The sequence below is a fragment of the Passer domesticus genome, chromosome 6, assembly GCF_036417665.1.
Source record: "Passer domesticus isolate bPasDom1 chromosome 6, bPasDom1.hap1, whole genome shotgun sequence".
Classification (NCBI taxonomy): Eukaryota; Metazoa; Chordata; class Aves; order Passeriformes; family Passeridae; genus Passer; species Passer domesticus.
In genome coordinates, this window is record NC_087479.1 from 43,703,595 (window position 1) to 43,717,119 (window position 13,525).

A 13,525-nucleotide genomic window follows, 5' to 3' on the forward strand; every position below is an offset into this window, starting at 1 on the left:
TTTTGACCTACATCAGGTCCTTTACTGTGCCTTTATAACTTCTAACCATGCTAATATGTAATTTACCCCAAGACAAAGCCACCATGAGGAAAAACAGGTAGGTTCCCCATCCTGTTCTTGCTTTTGAGACCATGAGCATTCTTGCTTTTCTTTTACAGCTTGTTCTTCATCTCCATGTCTTCATGATGGGACGTGCATTCTGGACAAAAGCAGCACCTATAAGTGTGCCTGTCTGGCTGGCTATACAGGGAATCGCTGTGAAAACTGTGAGTACAGGCACTGTGTGTATGACCAGCCTCTAGGGTTGTGACTGATTAATTGTAAGGAATGTTGTTGGTGTGTAGGTTTGGTCAGTCATAGATTCAGAGAATGCGCTGAGTTTCTTGTGGCAGTTTTTAAGACATGTTTCTTGCAGTTCATCAAGATTTCCACTCAGTCATTCTGGAGCTTTATGTCAATGTGTAAAAAGGTAAAACAGACTTGGAGCTGGGAAACTGCACACAAGAAATCTTTGCAATGGATTAGCCTTATCAGACAGAAGTATCCCTGCCTGCTGCTTTCCACTATGTGCATCAGCTGTTCTCTGCTGGAAACACATACCCCACCTGAGCCCTGTGCTTAATGCTCTAGACTGAGTTAGTCACAGGAAATTCATCTTTCCTCACAGTCCCCTGGAAAATAGAATTCTGGCACCATGAATGAAAGAGACTTGGGATCGAAACAAGATCGAAACAAATGGAAAAGGGTAGATTCTCTTCATATCTGTACCTATAGTCATACACCTGGTTTTGTCCTGACAAGTGAATTGTAAAATTACTGAATTCAAATCAATTGTATGTTCCAGTGATTTACTTTTTCATGCATGAGAAAATCTTCCTCTGACAGGGCTCAAAAGAACATGAGGGAATATGGCTTTTCCAATATATACCATGATAAAAGCTGTATCATCTATACTAGCTGAAAGGAGCATTCTGCAATACTTAAAGTCACTGAGCTGATCCTGGAAGATTTCACTGACAGTGGTGAAATCCACTTGGAACCATATTTATCCCAAGACAGAATGCATGGCTTACTCTATCCTGCTGTGGCATTCCTCTGGCCATAAGGCACACAATGCCTTGCTTGCTAGCAGAGTTTTCAGTTCTATGTGAAAGGAACCAATATGCACCAAACTTGACTTCAAAAACTTTTCCCCACGTATGCCATTGTTAGGAGTGGATTTATCTCCTGGAATGTCTTTTATTTCATCAGGGAAATTAAATCATAGTGGCATGATACCTCCTTTGATGAATCATTTTGAAGTAAAAGACCTTTGAATTTCTACACATCCAGAAGTAGCTCAGACGTGAGGAGAGATCATTTCATATTTTCCATAAACCTGTTTCTGAACAGATTGCACAGATTCCTGGTTTGTTTTCTGTAGGGAAGATGTTGCTAAAAAGCGGAAGTTCCTGACCTCAGGACTAAGAGTGTCTGGCTCTTCTGCTAACAGCCTCTTTCCTGTGAGTAGTTGTTTAGCAGGTCATTTAGGGACTGGAAACTCCTGAGCTCTTTGCAACTGCTTAGTAAGATTAGTTCTGCTCCTTTAGAACGGAGTGAGAAAAAAAAAGAGGAAAGATTCCTGTCTGATTCAGAACCAACCAAAATTTCAGATAATTACATTTCCAGCAAACCTCAGCCCTAGTTTTGGCAGGCTCTGCAGTAAATGCAAGGCAAAGAATGAAGCTCATATTCCTTTACTGGCTTTATTTTGTAATTCCAGTGTAGAAGCTTCACCCGTGCAACCTACAGAACAAACAACAGGGGAGATAGTTGAAAAACAATAGGATGGGATTTCTGTCACTGCAAGCAGGTACTAACAGGATGAAAGAGAGGAGACACTTAAACATATATACAGAAATATTTTTGACTTGATGAGAATCTTGTAGTTTGATTTGTGAAAGAACAACTTTGGTGGATAAGATCCTGTTACATTATGATGTTTGTGGCTGTATGTTTGCCTTTTGCTCATGCTAGGCATAATATTGTTTTCCAGCACCTATATTACTGCCTTCTATGTGAATAGCAAACCTCACAATTAGAAAGCATCATGGCAATTTTTTTTTCTCTCTGGCTTCAAGTAATTTTTTTTCTTAAGATATTTCCTTCAGTTTTGCCAAAATGCATCCTAAGTATTTTCCAATGTATGGGGAGAAAAGCCAGAAAATTAAAGTTTGATTTGGGTTTTTAAGAACAAAAGGAAGAACTGGGAAAAATATCTATGGCTGTAATTCTTTAAAAGCTAGTTGTAGTTTTCTGAACAGCCTTTTAGTTTAAATGTTAAAGAGAGATTCTTCAGAATCTTCCTCAAAATCTTTCTTTCTGTTAGGTCTTTCAGCAAAAGTGCTGTCTTTTGAGGTAGAGCCAAGGGAAATAAATTTATTACTGCAGAAAACTGTCATAAAATAGTCACTTTTGGAGTATGGAATATCACTTTGGGCACTATAAGATTGACTTTTTTTCAGTCTGGTATTCTTGAAATCAGGTGCAATCCCATTAAAGTTAATGGATGAAAAATAGGTATAAGAGAGAAGAAAATTAGTGTCCCTTAATGTTAAGTGCATGTAGAAGCTCTGAGGTGGTGCAACAGAAGGTACCCAGAGAGATATGAGGGTTTTAAAGAAATCCAAGGGACATAGTTCAGATGAAGAGAGACTGTGGGATCATCTCAGGAATGTGTTAAGGCTAAATTAAACAAATTTCATGACAGAATCAGAAATGTTTTTCATCCCTTACCATCCCAATGCAGCTCTATCTTTTTGTCTGTTACCAAGTTTAATTTTAAAGATGTGGGAATCACTATTGGAATTATGGAAAGCACCTTAATGAGATAAACCACAGGGAACCTTTTGTTTCCTCTGTTAAATTAAATTCCATCTATTTAGCAGGATGATCAGCATTGGTCAAGCTGTTTTTCTGGGGTCATATTTAACCCTAATTGCTCTGTCACTTACAATTTGCAATATTAATAAAATAATCCAAGGTACAGATTACTTACAGCTAGCAGTCTCTTTTATCTTCTACTATAGCAGCGAAGAAATTAACATTTTGTTTGCAATTTGAAGGGCTAATATAGTGATTTAAAGGTTTCAACAGCATGGAGTGAAACGTGGGCATTTATCTTTCTGACAGCTGCTAATATATTTCAGTCAGTCCTGTTTCAGGGCAAGAAATATTTTATATAAATATGTCTGATTTAACTTCTGAGACTATTAATAAAAATGTATATGAAATTGTGAAACAAATGCTAACCTTCTATCTTCTGACCCAAAACACAATAAAGACAAATCCTAGTGATAGCAAAAAATACCTTCTTAAAGATAAACATGCTTTGCTATCATGATACAGTAGGTAGGGAAAATGAACTCCTGTTTTAAATACTTGGGCTTCTTTCTGACCTTAAAGTGAATTTGCAGTATACTTACATCACCTCCCAGTGACCCCTTAGACTTGCTGACATGACTGAGAGCAAACTCAGGCTTTTCTCTTTGACCTTTGTATATTCTAATCCTGTCAGAGGCATTAGGAACCCACAAAATCAGATAATCTTGTTCTCCCAGCATACAAATACACTGAGACAAACCAGCAACTTCATCAAAAGATGCAGGGAAAAGTAAGAAGCTGACTAGTGCACAACCTGCCTGCTAAAAACCATCCACTCTAGTGTCAGGACTCTATGCAGTGTGACACCTACTTGTTCAACTCAAACTAAGAAAGGTCTTTTCCAAAGTCTCCCTGTTGGGTTTGCCTGCTGAGGATGCAGCTGTAGAGGTACCCCATAGCAAATGCCCTTGCTCTCTGCTTGTCCTGCTCCTAGAACGGGCTGTTCTGACTCAAGAGTCCTCCCAGGGCTTGCTGGCCCCAAAGCAAGAGACCTTGACCTCATCCTGCCCAGAAATTTCCTGTTACCTTTATTTCAAACAAAGCCAGGCAAACTGGAGTTCCTACGCAAATAAGAAGAGCTTCGCTGAATGGGGAATTCAGGGCTCAGATCTGATTTCCATTTTTATTCTGTTTCTTGCTCCTGTCTGCCAAGTAGGAGAGGTTTGTTCTGCATCCTAATGAAGAGTCTAATCCAACTGACAAAACTGTATAAACTAACTCCTTGCTGTAGCCTTTGATGTTGCTAGGGCTGGCCTTACTGTGTGCCAACAGGTCTCTGAATATAGCTTTCAGGCCTTTCCTCACAGCTGATATAATCCACTTCCATCCTTTTTGGCCCCATACATCTGTGACTCGGGCTGGTTCTTAGGGATGTGCTCATCCTATCAGAGCCTCCTTATATCTAAAACAGGGAGGAAGCATTAACATCCCACCAACCACACCTCACCCCCTGTTCTGCTGTGGGAAGAAGGAGCCCAGCTGTCAGTGCTTGGCATAAGCTAGACAGAGTTCAAAACCAAGAAGAGCATAGGATGAGGCACTGGGGATAGGTTCTGGGCATTGAACCTAGTTTTCTTACCTAACTGTGGATATGTAATGCGGTGTTTTCTAATAGAATGCTTGGACGGTTATTTTTTAAAAATTTTGTCAGAAAGATTCTCAGTAATAGACTTCAAGTAGTGCCATAACCACTGTGTAAGTATATAATTACATTATATCAGTGTATAATCACTTCACCATTTACAGCTCACATGTATTACACCTTACCTACACTGCATGATTACAATGGAGAACTTCAGGTATAATTAAATAAAAACCCCTGAGTCCTTTCTTGCAACATTGTACTGGAAATTAGTCCTATTTCAGCTAGGGAAAATGTTCCAAATAGAAATATGACTCTTAACTTCCCTGCTCCTAGGACTGCCATTGGTCTTTTTTGGTTGGTTGGTTGGTTTGGGTTTTTTTTTGTTTGTTTGTTGGGTTTTGATGATTTTTGTTGTTGTTGTTGTTGTTGTTGAGCTTTACTTAAAATTTCCTGTGAAAAATGGCTTGTTACAGATTTTTTTAAAGGGACAGAATTCTTCCTCGCTTGTGTCAAAGTCACATTTCTTGTGTGGCTATGTCAAAGAGATGAGATTAATGCCACTCCTTCTCCACTACATTTCCATTGTCCTTCCTATTGGCATATGTGTATGAGATGGGAAATAAATCCCTGCTCCTGCTGTTGAAGGACGTACATACCTGGAGCTGCTAAGGAGTAGAGGCTAGTGGCCTTTTTTCACTGTTACAATCCAAGGGCTGCCTTTCACTAAGTGTGGCAGTTCTTGGGTTTTGAAGATCCATTAGGGGCTACAGGCTGAAGCTTAACACAGCACCACCCTTTAGCCTGTCATGCAGAAGCTCTGTAGTGTGACCACAGAATGGTCTCAGAGGTGGCACTTTTCCAGAACTTTCCTGGAACTGCCTCTGAGAGGCAACATAATATAGAGAGGTTTTTAATAAGTCACTTCAGAGTTCAGTTCTGGTGGCATAATGCCCTGTCTTGTTTCACTGAGCTGATCAGAAGAACATTGTATGCTGTGTAGATGTTTGCTAGGATGTTAGCAAACATACATCCTGCCTCACAACATACTCAGTGCCCCGCAGTACACTCCTTTCCAGGAAAATCATGTGCTTACATGGCAATCTGTATTGGTTAGTGCCTAGTGCAGGAATTTGAAGGGCTTGTGTTGAGATGGAGGTAGAGATTTCTGCTCCCAGTTTTCACTTCAGTATATTTTCTGGAGATTTCTCCCTTGGTTAGAAGGATGTTGGAAATGCTTACAGAGAAACTGCCAAATCACCAAACACTATGTGTGGTGCTTTAAGATAACCTAACATCAATCCTGGGTTGTCTTAATTCACTAAGCAATAAACTAAAGCTGTGTAGCTTGTGTTACACAAACAGCCAAGATGCATCATAGGAGGACAGAAACACCTAAGAGAAAAATTATGTTAATGGATGAGGATGGATATTGCTACAAACATCTGAAGCAGCCACTGAACAACAGCTGCTGTAAATCAACCTGCAAAAACCTGGTCCCTAGGACTGGCCTTTCCCTCAGTTCCATCAGTAAGAATGTTGGATTGAGTAAGTCACGCACTCTCTGGAAGGAAGGTGCTCATACCACTTACCAGTGTTTGATCTCATAATACTTTTATAGTGTCTTGAAACTCCAGTGAGTAAGTGTCACTGACAGTAAAGCTGAAAGAGACAGAACATCTGCTTTACTAACAGCTCCTCTTGTCGCTTTGTTATTTCTACAGTGTCAATTAACTAGACAATTCTTGTAGTTTTTCAGAAAGTGAAATGTATCTGGTAAAACCCCACGGTATTTTGCCCAGAGCATAGCCCCAGGCATAGCCAACATCTAAATAAACAAGAAATTGTCTCTTTGTAAATGTAATCTGCCCAAGGATAGGCCTGCCATAGGAAAAGAAGTGTATTTCTAAACTACATTACATATATTCATAGCAATCTCTACTTGCCCACCCCAAAACAATATTGAACTTTTTCCTCAGTCTGCTAAGACATCTTAGAGATAAAACCATCCATAGGATTCTCCATGGTATGACTTGCCATGTGGAAGGATGAATCAGTGTCAGGAAGACAGGTTGGACCAAGTTACATCTCAGGTTTTTTGCCACACTGGATGGGACCAAGATACTTTTGCCTGTCATTTTACCACTGAATCACTTAGGAGGCTGAGTCTTTCTGAAAAGCCTCCTCTAATGCATGGCATAAACCAGCACTTCAGCACAGAATGACTGCCTGCAGCCCAAAAACCAGTCTGCATCACTGGCACATTTCAAGCTCACCCCCACCTTTTGCAAAGGTCACAGAGCAGGGGGGCTGGAACACAGTTGTTAAGTTGCTGATGGAGATACTTTCTCTCTCCAAGCTGAGTGTGTGGAGATAGGGATTTTTGGAGTTAGAAGAACTGAGAGAAGGGCCCAGACTAGATTAGAGATTTGGGATCTCTGCCTGCATCAACCATTCATCACTGTTGGCCAGCTAGCCTCCCTCACCTACTTCACCACCCTCCTAATCCTCTTCCCTCTTACTGGAGCCCTAGAAAAACAAAATACTCAACTTCTAGAAATATTCTAATAGTTTGGAAAAAAATATTGGTTTTCTGAACCAATTAGTGAAGACTACACCTCTTAGAATTCCACAAATTACCTCAGAAAAAAAAGGACTTAAACCTCTATCTCAAACTCCTAAAGCTGGTATTTTACTCTTCTCTCATTTCTACCCTTAAACTGCTTGAACGACCCTGTCAGATAACTCTCGCACAAGTTCCAAAACAACAAATAAAGTCAGTAACAGCTCCTACCAAAACTATCCTCACCCTGCGAGAATAAAACATAGCTACACCACTAAAATCTGATTGAGCAGAAAACATATCCCACTATCAATAGCAGACACCCCAAACCATTAGCATTCAGTAAACTCCCCCAAAAATTACCTCCAAGAACTAAAACAAGTCCCACACCATCACAACCAATCCCCCCAAGTCTCTGAAAAGCATCTGCCACTAAAGACAAAGAATAAACATAATCCACTGACATTCAAGCCAAATAAACCATAAGCAGCACCAAACACACATAGGAGACCCCCAAACTCAACAAGCACCCACACCCTACATTAGATGCCAACACCCAACCTACCTTTCCAGAATACAGTGATGGGTTGTATGCAACTGCTAATCCTCCCAAAACAAAGCACAGCCCTAAGAAAAGTACAAAATAGGTCATAATTGTTCCTGCTTGGCCTCTCTCCAGTGTCTATGGCCTGAAAACACGTCGTCGTAAGCTTCAATTGCACGAACCCTCCCAAAATACAACTTTGCTTTTTCTTTCTTCCCCCTCCTACCCTTCTGCTCAGTCCTCTCTGAAGATTGCTGATACACTGTTTGTACTTCTGGGGTGCAAGCATACAGACTGCAGCTCTTGCAGTGCTTTGGGGTAACCTTAAAACTACAGAGAAAGTTTGCTGAAATAATCAGCATTCTTCAATGCTTACAGTTTTGTTCTTTCCCTTCCCCCTCCCTCCAAGTTCATTAAAAGGCTTTTTTTTTCCTTGAGGATTATACACTCAAACATCTCTGAGGCAACTACCTTACACACTTCTCTTCATGGGAATCATTGCATTGTCTTCCGTGCTGTTTGCTGGTGATGCAAAACACTGCCAAGGCAGAATGGCCCCAGGAGGCAGGAATGATGACAAAATTGATCAGGCAGAATCCCACTTGTTCTTTCTTATGACTCCCACTCTCCACTTTGGTTTCTTCAAGAGCTCAGAAACTGCATTTCACAGCCAATCAAATTGCCCTGCTACTTCCTTAGTACTCTTCTGCTTTTCAGTTCCCTTCATTTTCTTTTCCCTGTACTCTCATCTCAACACTTGGTAATTTCCGTCTCTTTTTCTAAAATGGGCAATACCAGATCTTCCTTCCTGTATGAAATTCAGCTCAGATACCTGCAAAAGGCTGAATGAAATATTCTGTCAGCTATGCCAAAGTGAATCTATATCGTTATGTGTTGTTCTCCTGTTTCAGTTCATGTGCCTTCAGAAACATTTTTTCATAGCAATATGCATTTGTTTAGAGTGCCTTTTTCACCCACTGGGCTTGTCCCTGTTTATTTGGAAAGATGACATCTCCACAATGAAACACCTCAGGATTATTTACTCTCTCATTTTTAATTTGATATAATAATGAGCATACCTGCTTCTTTCTTGTCCTATAATCTTCCCCCTGAGCAGACAGTGCTCTCCCATGCAGGATGATATTGTGATTTTTTCCAAGGGACACATTAGAGAACTTATGATAAATATAAGTTCTTGATACTGATAGAGAAAATGAACGTGGAGGATTGTTAGGATTTAATTCACTCCAGTATCCCATGCACAAACAGGTCCCGTTGTATAATTAAATAGGCCATCCAAGTACCGGAAAGGTTGTATCCAGAGACAGCCTTCTAAGGGCTAAGAACAATGCTGATAAAGATCAAGTGGCTAATTGTAAGCAACAGCCTCCAAATTGCCTCCGGATGAATAAATCACAGTGAGTGATCCAAGCATATTTTCTCATGGATACGGTCTCATTCACAGAGGCAGGGAGTTAGAAAACATCAGGGGCAACTTCCAATTGGCTGGAAGGGAATGAAAAGATTTGGATTTCAGTAGGGATTACGTCATAATTTTGTGTAATTATTCCTAGCTGGTGGAACTACTGCAAAAGCAAAGAGGCCCAGAGAGCAGGACTGGAAACCTACTCTCTGGTTCTTGGAGGTGGTTGATCAGCTGCTCTTGTTATGATTTCCTTTGACATTTCCAAGATTAATGTGAGGACTGGCAAAATGCAACAATGAGAGATGATTTCAACTTCCAGGACTCTTTCATGGGGAATAAATTGAGGCCAAAGACCTTTGTAATGAATAGCCTGTCCCAGCACTTCTGCATGAGCTGTGGCTGGAGCTGGGCATGGAGCTGGGAGGATGTGTCCTGGGACATCACAAGAGGTATGAAGGAGGTTAGAGTGTTTCCTCTCTTTTGAAACACAACTGATTGAGAGCAGAGTTTGTCAAAAATCCTCCCTTGCCAAAAACCTAAATGGAGGCTGCTGTAATGCACGGTCACAGTTTTGGGGAATAATTGCTACTCCTTCAGGACTTGTATTTGATACTGAAGGCCAAGTTCCTGAGGGATACTGGCTCTTTTGTCTATTGCAATCACCATGACACGAGCACTTCTGTGGAGCTTAGACTTGGCTAAGTGCTTGTGGTAACACAGAGGCTTGAGGTACCTCTGAGGACCCTGCCTAGAGCCTCAGCCACTTATTGCTGAGTCTGTGGTGACAGGCATGACCAAGTAGAGCAGAGCTCCTTTGATATGTGGCTGTAGCTGTTCAGGAAACACTGCCATCCCTGTGAGCACCTTTTTATCGCGTTAGTTTCCATGCCCTTTCCTGCACAGGATCTGCTGTGGTGTTTCCAATCATTTGCTCTCTGCTATGAGAGTCTTGTTTAAAAAAAATTAGTTTTCAATCCAAACCTTAGCACTCTTGGCTTTCCTTGCTCACCCCTGTCTAATTTCTGGTTCTTAAAGTTGCAGCCACATTCTTTTTTTCCATCTAAAGTGCACAGCCTGTCAGCTCCAAAAAGTAAAAGTTTTGAGTGGAATGAAAGAAGACAAGCAAGCATTCTCGTCATCACCAGCCCCCTCAGACACAGCCCGTGTAAATACACGCCACCCCCAGAAAGCATTTTCTTCAGAGTCCTGACCAAGACCACCTGTCCTCCAAAGCTGTTCAGCTCCCAGCAGTCTGTTCCTGCTGTGGGGAAGAATGAAGATCACATTGCAAAGCTAATGCCATCGAGCCTCTCTGGCTCCCATTCACATCCCGCTCTTGCCAGAATCTGGAGCAGAACAGCTGGGCTCCTTGATGTGGATTCTTAGTCATCAGTGCTCTCCAGTGTAGGAGAAGTGGGATGTTCAGGGAGGTGGTGAAAGAATGTTAGTTTCTTTATGCTGGATCCTGCAGTGTTTGCTCCATTTATTCAGGAGATGTTGAGCTGAGAGTTGTTCTTGAGAACAGCATCAGAAGATGCCAGGCTCTTTCCTGAGTGAAAGTAAAATCACTGTGAGTTGAGCTCCTTGTAGAAACAAAGCCTGTACTGAAACAATTGTTGGCTCAGTATGTCAGCAGTGCCACAGAGAAGACATTCCCACCACAGTTTACACAGTTTGCTCTATGAGGCACTACAGCACCCCACAAACCCTATCGGCAGACTTATCATGTGCCCATGATCCCAGCATGCAGAGAAGCTTGGACATAGACAGGAGCCAGACAAGAACACTGGGACTCCTAAAGAATCAGTCTGGAGTCAGGGTTCCTGCCTCATACTGCGTGACCTAATACAAGAAGGTCTCTAATGAGCAGAGGGCACAGCCACGCTGCCTCAGGATGGCAGGATGGCCTGACACCTCCCAATGCAGATTATTTTATCAAATCCATTGCCAAACTCATATGCTGGTTTGAAAGCCCTGTGCACTTCTTATGAGAAGCAGTAGAAAAGCAGGTCTGAGCACTCGGAGCCATGGCCTCCAGGAATCCCTCACCTCATTCCCTCTTGGAGGATACAGCCATTCTAAAAATATTTTGACAGCCAATATCCTTATGCTTTTGGCTAAAGTTAGTCTCTGTGGGCTTCTGTGTTAAGCATTAACCATCTCTGGCTGCTATGCCGAGCTGCAAAAGGAGAACCATCTGAGTCCTCCCCCATGGCAGTTCTTCTCTGCCGGCAAACCTCGTGAGAACCTGGGGTGTCCTCACCTTGTGGATGCATGCTGGGGAGAGAAGGGATAAGCATAGGAATAAATGGTATCAGAAATTTGGACCGACATCAGAGACATGGAGCCACAGAGCTCATGGGCCAACATTAGGAAATGGGCTCTGTTTTGAGTGAAGACTACAGATTGTGTAAGTCTGAATTCAGAAGAGCTCTTTACACATGGGGCTTTGCAAAGGGAATACAATACAATACCCAGCACTAGCTGCTGAGCTGCTCATGGCTGGGTCCCTCCTGAACTCACATGCTTTATGTTCAGACACTCTGAACTATCTGCTCCCATATGGCTCCGCCACCTTTGGACAAAGCCCTGCTGCTGAGAATAGTATGTTGATTACTAAATGGTATAATAATTACTGCTGATTCCTGCACAAAGTCAGGTCAGTTTAAATGTAAATGTAGTAAGAATGTCAGGAGATGACAGGACTGCTCCTGTCTCTGCCAATCACTCACTGCTTGCCTTCAGGTTAATTACTTGATTACTCCATGCTGTAGCTTCCCCAGTACTAAAATTCCAATATGCTAATGTTATAAAAATTTTTGGAAAAACAGATATTACTATTATGTAATGATACTCAGGTAATCAGGCTTGCCCTCTAAACAAAACTTAAACCAAGGAAAAGAATTTGATCAAATCAGACTTACAGTCAAAATGGCAAACATGATGGGATTTACCACTATTGACTTTAGCAGGCTTGGCTGTAGGCAGCCTTTGCAAATACCAGCGAGCTGTATGAAGTGCATGTAGGTGGAGCTGGCTGGGAGTTTTCTGTTAGAATGGTTTCATAACAGTAAATTTCAAAGAAATTTGTATTATCTGCTGGATTTTTCCTTTAATTTTTGTTTTCTTAATCACAGAGAGGAAAAAATAAGTCACTTCCACATACTCTGCATGTTGTGCTCCCCCCAGCAACAGGATCTTGGAGCCATTTTTCTCGGGCTTCTAGTTCCTCTAGCTCCAGAGCACTTGTTGGCCACTGCTGTGAAACCATGAAAATCCAAAGCTCAGATCCAAATCCTGATGCTCAGGATCCCTGTGCAGGCGTTTTTCTGGCTCAGGGGCTGCTGTGACTTTTAGCAGCATGCAGGGTAATGACAGCACTCACTGGGGAAGAAAATGTAATTTAGGCTTCCTCCAGAGAAAATCTCCTCTTTTTGAGGATAGTTATTTAAATTTCTTCAGTTTCAGTCTATCAGGCTTTCTCTGACAGTCATTAGACTGGTTTGGGTAGCATGGTGGCCGTAGGGGTTCCAACCTAAGTCCATAACACTTTTTCTGCAGAAAGATGCTAGGATTCCTAACAGAACAGAAGCTGCACTTATTCCCCTGCTGGTTACCAAGTGCAGTTTCTGTGACCATTTTCAGTGTTTGGCCTCCTGAGCACTCCAGCACAGCTTATGCAAAAGCAACATTACAAGCACCTAGAAGAGCTCTGTGGCCCTCAACAAGGATGTGGACCTGTAAGAAGTCCAGAAGAGGGCCAGGAAGATGATCAGAGGGCTGGAGCACCTCTCCTATGAGAACAGATTGAGAGAGCTGGGGTTGTTCAGCCTGGAGAAGAGAAAACCCTGGGAAGATCTTACAGCAACTTTCCAGTACCTAAAGGGGGCTACAAGAGATCTGGAGAGAAACTTTTCACAAGGGCAGATAGTGATAGGACAAGGGAGAATGGCTTTAAGCAGAAGGAAGGTAGATTTAGGTTAGCTATCAAGAAGGAATTTTTTACTGTGAAGGTGGTGAGGCACTGGCACAGACTGACCAGAGAAACTGTGGATGTCCCATCCTTGGAACTGTTCAAAGCAAGGCTGGATGGGGCTTTGAGCAACCTGGTCTAATGGCAGGTGCCCTGTCCATGGCAGGGAGCTTGGAACTAGATGATCTTTAAGATCACTTCCAACCCAAACCACACAATGATTCTATAAAAAATGTTCAGAGCAATACTACACAGGCAAAATGTGCTATATACATTAGCATGGGTCAGCCTGAAAGCCAAACTGTGACTTGGGAATATGCACATAGCAATATTCAGAAATTTTGTAAGCAAATTAAGAGCAAAATTCCATGCAAGCTCTTCCACCTAATTTCAGGGAAAGACAAAAACGGAAATATAAACCTTTTATTAGTACCAGCAATGAGAAATGAGATTTATTTCAAGCATGCAATATATTATTGAAAGGTTGTGCAGAATATAGAGATAATAAATTATAT

General features: G+C 41.8%; 1 protein-coding gene and 1 long non-coding RNA gene across 6 annotated transcripts in view; one reads left to right on the plus strand and one right to left on the minus strand.

Moving 5' to 3' along the window:
- Nucleotides 1–8,213, minus strand: part of LOC135303336 (uncharacterized) — a 55,852-nt gene extending 47,639 nt beyond the window's left edge. For both annotated transcript variants that reach the window (XR_010364802.1, XR_010364803.1), the window contains exons 1-3: nt 8,083–8,213; nt 7,633–7,694; nt 6,097–6,166 (exon numbers count right to left, since the gene is read on the minus strand). This is a non-coding gene — a long non-coding RNA (uncharacterized LOC135303336). The remainder of the gene's footprint in view (nt 1–6,096; nt 6,167–7,632; nt 7,695–8,082) is intronic.
- The window catches only part of PAMR1 (peptidase domain containing associated with muscle regeneration 1), a 57,180-nt gene that overhangs the window by 26,689 nt on the left and 16,966 nt on the right, over nt 1–13,525 (plus strand). For all 4 annotated transcript variants that reach the window (XM_064425025.1, XM_064425027.1, XM_064425026.1 and 1 more), the window contains one exon: nt 159–266. In XM_064425025.1, coding sequence (XP_064281095.1) covers nt 159–266 — 108 coding nt within the window. The remainder of the gene's footprint in view (nt 1–158; nt 267–13,525) is intronic.